The sequence below is a fragment of the Bison bison genome, unplaced genomic scaffold, assembly GCF_000754665.1.
Source record: "Bison bison bison isolate TAMUID 2011002044 unplaced genomic scaffold, Bison_UMD1.0 scf7180017864518, whole genome shotgun sequence".
In the NCBI taxonomy this organism is placed as follows: domain Eukaryota; kingdom Metazoa; phylum Chordata; class Mammalia; order Artiodactyla; family Bovidae; genus Bison; species Bison bison.
Genome location: NW_011495071.1, coordinates 8,510,800 through 8,517,086, shown reverse-complemented (window position 1 = coordinate 8,517,086; position 6,287 = coordinate 8,510,800). Strand labels below are relative to the sequence as shown.

General features: G+C 53.9%; 1 protein-coding gene across 1 annotated transcript in view; it reads right to left on the bottom strand.

Annotated features, from left to right (window-relative positions):
* Nucleotides 1-222: 222 nt before the first annotated feature.
* Nucleotides 223-6,287, bottom strand: part of ABCG4 (ATP-binding cassette, sub-family G (WHITE), member 4) — a 12,043-nt gene continuing 5,978 nt past the window's right edge. Inside the window, exons 4-13 of the mRNA XM_010830655.1 lie at nt 5,815-5,960; nt 4,545-4,668; nt 4,303-4,417; nt 3,965-4,107; nt 2,905-3,003; nt 2,513-2,681; nt 2,326-2,426; nt 883-1,041; nt 587-705; nt 223-448 (exon numbers count right to left, since the gene is read on the bottom strand). Of these exons, the coding sequence (XP_010828957.1) occupies nt 223-448; nt 587-705; nt 883-1,041; nt 2,326-2,426; nt 2,513-2,681; nt 2,905-3,003; nt 3,965-4,107; nt 4,303-4,417; nt 4,545-4,668; nt 5,815-5,960 (1,401 nt within the window). The remainder of the gene's footprint in view (nt 449-586; nt 706-882; nt 1,042-2,325; nt 2,427-2,512; nt 2,682-2,904; nt 3,004-3,964; nt 4,108-4,302; nt 4,418-4,544; nt 4,669-5,814; nt 5,961-6,287) is intronic.

Here is a 6,287-nt window from a genome sequence, read left to right as displayed (position 1 = left end):
CTTTGCATGCAGGTGTTGGAGAGAGGAGGGAGGAAGCTACAGACTGCATCAACTTGGAAAGACTCCTGGGCATGGCAGAGAGGCCTGGCACCCCCACCCCTAGGGCCAAGGCTGGGAGTGCAGTCTGCCAGCCAGCCTGCAAAGGAGCTGAGAGAGGGGAGGGCTCAAGTCTACAAGGTTAAAACAGTCCCGAAGGGCTGGGGCCCAGGCCAGGGCAGAGCTCTATCTCTTGGACTTGATTCGGTAGCGGAGCACAAGGTACGCCAGCAGCCGCAGGAGCAGGAAGAAGATGCCTAAGGCCAGGAAGTCCACGTAGAGCTTGCCATCTTCAACATCCATGGCTCGGAGAATGTTCTCTGGCTTCTGGAAAGGGCAGTGTTCCGTCAGGCAGCTCAGGTCTTCTCGCCCCATGCCATATATGGTCAGTATCACACCCTCGAAGCCATACCTAGGCAATCACAGGCATCAGAGCCAGGATGCAGAGCACAGGGCCCCTGCCACCTGGGCAAACTGCCAGAGGCCAGGTGCAATCTCTCACCTCCTGCAAGGAGGAGCAGGGGCAGATGGTAAGGGGAGGGGTACTGACCTGACATAGGAGAGGTAGGAGCTCCACTGCAGGTAACTGGGGATGGCTTTGAAGCTGACGAAAAAACCGGAGAACAGAAGGACGGGGATAGCGGTGACGGGACCCAAAAAGGTGGCCACCTGCAGGGGAGGGAAGGGGACCGGGCCATCGCAGGGGTGACCAGGACAGACTCAGGACCGGGGCTGGGGTGGGGCCCAGGCTTCCCAGAGATCCATCCCATTCCTTAGGCCAGGCCCTGCTTCCTCCCACCAGACTCCGGCCCCTCTCTTGGGGGTCCCCACGTGCCAGCCACTCACCTGTAAGGAGCTGGAGGCAGCTCCAATCAGCATCCCCAGAGACTGGGCCGCCAAGGCCGTGGAGGCACCCAAGGCTAAGAAGAGCAGGAAGCGGCTGGTCTCAGCCGGCTGGCTTGTCATCCAGTACATGATACTGCAGTACACAGCTGGGCATATCACCTGGGGAGCAGGCACGGGGCTGGGCAGCGGCCAAGACCCTCAACTCCACCCAGGCAGGAGCCTTCAGGACAGCAATTGCTAGAGTGTCCACGCCTGGTCCTCTGTACTCCTGCTCATGCTGTCACATGAACTTGACATGGGTCCCCTTCCCTGGCTCTAAGAACCTCATTCATCTTCCATCAGGCCCACTCAGACCCATGCAGGCCTGGTGACTTCTTTGAAGATCCATCCCATCTGGACCAGCATATTCTTTATATTGTTAATTCCTTTACATATGAGAGCCTTCTGTCCCGCTGTACCTGCTAAGTCACTTCAGTCATGTCCAACTCTTTGCAACCCTGTGGACCATAGCCCACCAGGCTCCCCTGTCCATGGGATTCTCCAGGCAAGAATATCGGAGTGGGTTGCCATGCCCTCCTTCAGGAGATCTTCCCAACCCAGGGACTGAACCTGTGTCTCTCATGTCTCCTGCATTGGCAAGCGGGTTCTTTACCACTAGCGCCACCTGGGGATGCCTTTGTCCCCATCAGTTCCTGGGCAACAGGGACCGAGACTATCAAGTGCAGGAGTGAGGGTTGTTCCCTGGATGAGGCCCTCAACCAAGAGGCAGCCAGAAGCCAAGCCCCCGCTTGTACTCTTCTCACCCTGGCACAGTGCACCCTCGCCCTGGGGAAGGGACACCTCTTCTAATTTGCTCAAAGGTACCCTATGGATCACTGGTGACCCTGGTGCTTGGAAGAGGGTGGTGGTGACCAGAACAATCAAACCCAGCAAACATTATTAGGTACTTCAGTATGTGCCAAGCACTATTCTAAGTACTGTACCTGTATTAACTCATTTCATTCTCATAAACAATCCCAAGGTAGATATTATCATCATTCTACCTTACAAATGGAGACACTGAAGCCAAGAGAGATTAGGTGCCTTGCCCAGTGTCTCACAGCTAACGAGGAGCAGCGAGGCTCCAGGGCCCATGCTGTTCTCTGTTGCCTTGAGTAAAAGTCATTTGTGGGGCTATTATTTTCATCATGTGTTGTTTGATCTCTCTTATTCCCACTGGAACATAAATTCCATGAGGTCAAGACTACTTCTGTCGTTATCGTTGCTACATCCCCAGTGCCTGACAAAGAGCCTGGTGCATGGTTGGTACTCACCACCTCTTGCTAAGTGAGTAGAAGTGAAGGAAAGGATGGCATGTAACAAGGTTGAGGTGGGGGCAGGAAGCAAGGATGGAAGGAGCAAGATAGGAGGGAGGCAGCAGGGAGGTAGGAGGAAGAGGCTCACTTGGAAGGGCACATCAGCCATGGTCTTGGCCAGGAAATAGATTTTGAGGCTGTACCAGTAGTTGAGATGCTCCCTCAGGAAGACTGCCATCTCTAAGGGGACTGAAGACACAGGCTGATGAGGCATAGCACCCTGACCCTACCCCATGCTCCCCACGCCCGCCCATGCCCAGGGCATCTCAGCTCACAGGTGAGCACAGTTGGCATCATGGCGGCAAACATGAGGAAAAGAATGGAGAAGAAGAGGCAGCCGGTGTTGTTTAAGACCTTGTTGGCATCGTTGCCAGTTTGCAGGTAGAGGAGACCAATGAGCACGCCAATCACCGCATGGGACATGAACCGCAGGTGGGTCAGGACCTGTGTGAGGGGTGATCATGAGGAGAGAGGATGGATCACAGGCTAGGGATGGGTGAGTCACACTTGCATAGGAACGTGGGTGTGCCCTCACGGGCACAGAGACCCACAGGAGCACTGGGGGGGCTGCTGGGAGGGGGACCCATCACCATCTCCACTGCTGGGATCCTACACCACACAAGGCCAGGCCAACACCAGCCTCCCCTCCTCCAACTTGATGTCTCACCATGTCCCTGAGGACGGACAAGAAGCTCCTTTTGAAGAGGATGCAGAACTGCGTCAGAGTGCTGGTGGCAAAGGTGTGGCTTTCAATGGTATCCACTTCCTGGGGAGAGGAAACTGGATCAGGTGAGCCTGCCCCACCCACCCACCATGCAGCCAGCTCAGTTGGTGGGAAAACCCCTGAGCCTGTCCCCAGGGACAAGGGTCCTCCAGAATTCTCCACTATTGAGCTGGGTACCTGGAAGCTGGCCTTAGAGGTGTGAATCAGAGTGAGATTCAGAGAGACACAAAGAGGGAGTAAACAGAAGTGGGGAGGGAGGAGACAGAAGAGGAGTCAAGGACACCTATGGTGGCTACGAATAGATCAGTTGTTTATTCTTAAACTTTATTTTATTTGACTGAGCTGCATGGCTTGTGGGATCTTAGTTCCCTGACCAGGGATTGAACCCACATCCTAGGCAGTGAAAGCACAGAGTCCTAACCACTGAACTGCCAGGGAATTCCCAGTCATTCTGGGGAAATTTTAATCCATTGAATACATTTATTCTAAGGGCATAATATCTTTATGCAACCAGTTTCACGATAATATTTTTAACAGTGGTAATGATGACAACAGCAACAATAACCCTCCTGGTCCCCTGGGGTCACAGTATCCCATTTAAGGAAAAGAGCCAGCTAGAGTAGGAAGAGCTTTGTGTGACTAATCTAATTAGTCCTCCCAATAAGCCTGTGAAATAAATATCATCACCCCCTAGTTAAAGATGACAGTAAACCACACTGGCCATAAGGCCAGAAACAGATTCAACCTTGCTTACCAGGTGGCACTACACTTGCTTGGTAAGAATTTGTTGAACAAATAAATGAATGAGAAACCCGAAGCTCAGAGAGGTTAAGTAATGTGCCCAAGGTCACACAGCTAATAGTAGGTCTATTCCAAGTCCTGGGTTCTTCCTAGTACCCAGTGGTTGGGATGCCTCTGAGGCACAGCCTCTCTGGCTGGGCCATGTCCACAGTCCTGTCTCCCCTCCCCAACTCTGCATCCTGCTCCCTCCACCCCTACTCACCAGAGGGCAAGGGGGACAGAGGGTGGGAACCTCATTCTTCTCAGGGCCGCTGTTCTTCTCTGCCATGGCACACAGCCCATTCTGCACAGCCCTGAACAGCAGGGGGTTCAGGTCTCCATACTCGCCAGAGGCCACCTCGATGACTGGGAAACACAGAGGGGGTGCACTCAGCTAAGATCTCTCCTTGCTTCCCAAGAGCAAGCCAGCCCTTCCTTGAGTGTGTGTGGAAGGCAGGTGACAGTGAGATCTCTGCCCCCAGGAGGTCCAAGTACATGATCTGGACCCCTAGGTTTGGCCCGCCACCATATCCCAGCCTGGACCACCAGGCCCCTACTCACTGAAGTCAGCCGGGTTGTGGTAGGTGGGGCAGTGCAAACCGAGCCCCTTCAGATAGGGGATCAGGTTGGTGACCATGCCCTTGAAGATGCACTGACCCTGGCTCAGGATATAGAGCTGAGGCAGAAAAAGAAGGGCAAGGAAAATAGCACGAGTGGGTCAGGCAGGTACCACCACACCTTGACTGATCCCCGGCCCGCTCCCCATCACTGGTCAGTCACCTTTGAGTCCTAGAGACCCTCACCTTGTCAAACATCTCAAAGAGCTTAGCACTGGGCTGGTGGATGGTGCAGATGATGGTTCGGCCCCCCTGGGCCAGGGACTTCATGAGGGACGCCACTTGGAAAGAGGAAGCACTGTCCAGTCCACTGTCCAGAGAGAGGCCACCAGGGGGCAGGGTGAGGTGGGTATGGCCAAGGGAGTGTCTGGATGGGGCAGCTGCTATGAGGGCGAGGGAGCTGGCAGGAAGGGGGTCATTCTGGCCACCCCTATATCCCATCCACATTGTATGATTCAGGAGTTTGGAGGTACCAAGAAGCCCAGACTACAGTTAGGTGCAACAAGCAATTATTAAGCACTTGTTGAATGCTAGCCACTGGGATTAGAAGGACAAATAAATAAGACATAGACTCTGGTTGGAAGGGAGAGAGAGAAATGCACAGATCATTTGAGACAATGTGGACCATGCTGTAGAAACAGGGGGTGAAAAGTAGGGGAGAATTCACCTCTGCTGTACAAAGGTTTGGGAGAGGAGTCAGAGGAGGTTCCTGAGTGAGTCTGGCAGAAGAAAGAGCTAAGTCAAGTGAGGGGGCAAGGGCAGGTGCAGTGGTGAAGGGCATTCCAGGCAGAAGACACAGCATGTGCAAGGCTCAAAGGCATGGAACACATGGCTTGACGAAGAGAATAATAAGCGATTCAATCTTATTAGAGCATAAAATACAAGTCAGCGTGAAGCAAGATGTGAGGCCAGAGAAGTAGGTTCAGCCCCAGACCTTGTAAGTCCTCTGCCTTTATTCTGAGGGCAAATGTGAATCGTTGCATGTTTTTAAGCAGAGGAGTGAGTATTGCCAGACTTGTCTTTTAGAAAGTTCACTCTGGTTGCAGTTTGGAGGAAGGATGGGCTGGGAGAGCCTGGAGACAAGCAGAGAGGAGTCTGTTGCAGAAATGCAGGCAAGAGTTGATGATGTCCTGAATTTAAGCACTGGCACTAAGAATGGGGGTGGGGTGAATCTGAGAGATGGAGAAAGAAGGTAAACTCAGCAGGACTCTGTGATTGATTGGCTGTGGGGGAGAGAAGGAGCGGGTGGCATCAGCCAGGGAGAACATGGGGATTTCTGTGAGGGTGAAGGATAGGGCTGCTAGGCAACAGGCTTGGCAGGGGTGGAGCTCTTCTCTGGCCCCAGGAGGCTGCAAACACGTGCTCTGGTCTCCAGCAGTGGAGCGGATGCAGCCTCCAGTTCTGGCTCTGGGCTGAGGGGAGGGGGCAGCCCAATAGGAGAGGAGGGGAGAACTACCTGGTGGGCTCGTCAAAGAACATGACAGGTGGGTTGTTGACCAGCTCCAGGGCAATGGCCAGGCGCTTCCTCTGCCCACCGGAGAGCAGGGCTGTCCTCGTGTGGGAGCAGGACAGCAGGCCGAGCGCCGTCAGGATCTCCGTCACCTGGCCCGGCCCCCGATCCAGCCCAGGTCAGCTTCAGAGTCTCTGCTTTCCCCCAGCACCACCCCGATGTATTTATTGATTAAAAAAATTTTTTTAATTGTTTAATTTTTTTGGCCACCCAGCACGGCATATGGGATCTTAGTTCCCTGACCAGGGATGGAACCTGGGACCCCTGCAAGGGACATGTGGAGTCTTAACCACTTGGCCACCAGGCAAGTCCCACCACCCCAATTTAAATAAGCATCTCCCTTAAACCCAGCATCCCAACCTTGGCCACCCCTCTCCTCCTACCCAAATCGAGGGCACCCCAGATCTCAGGGCCTGGAA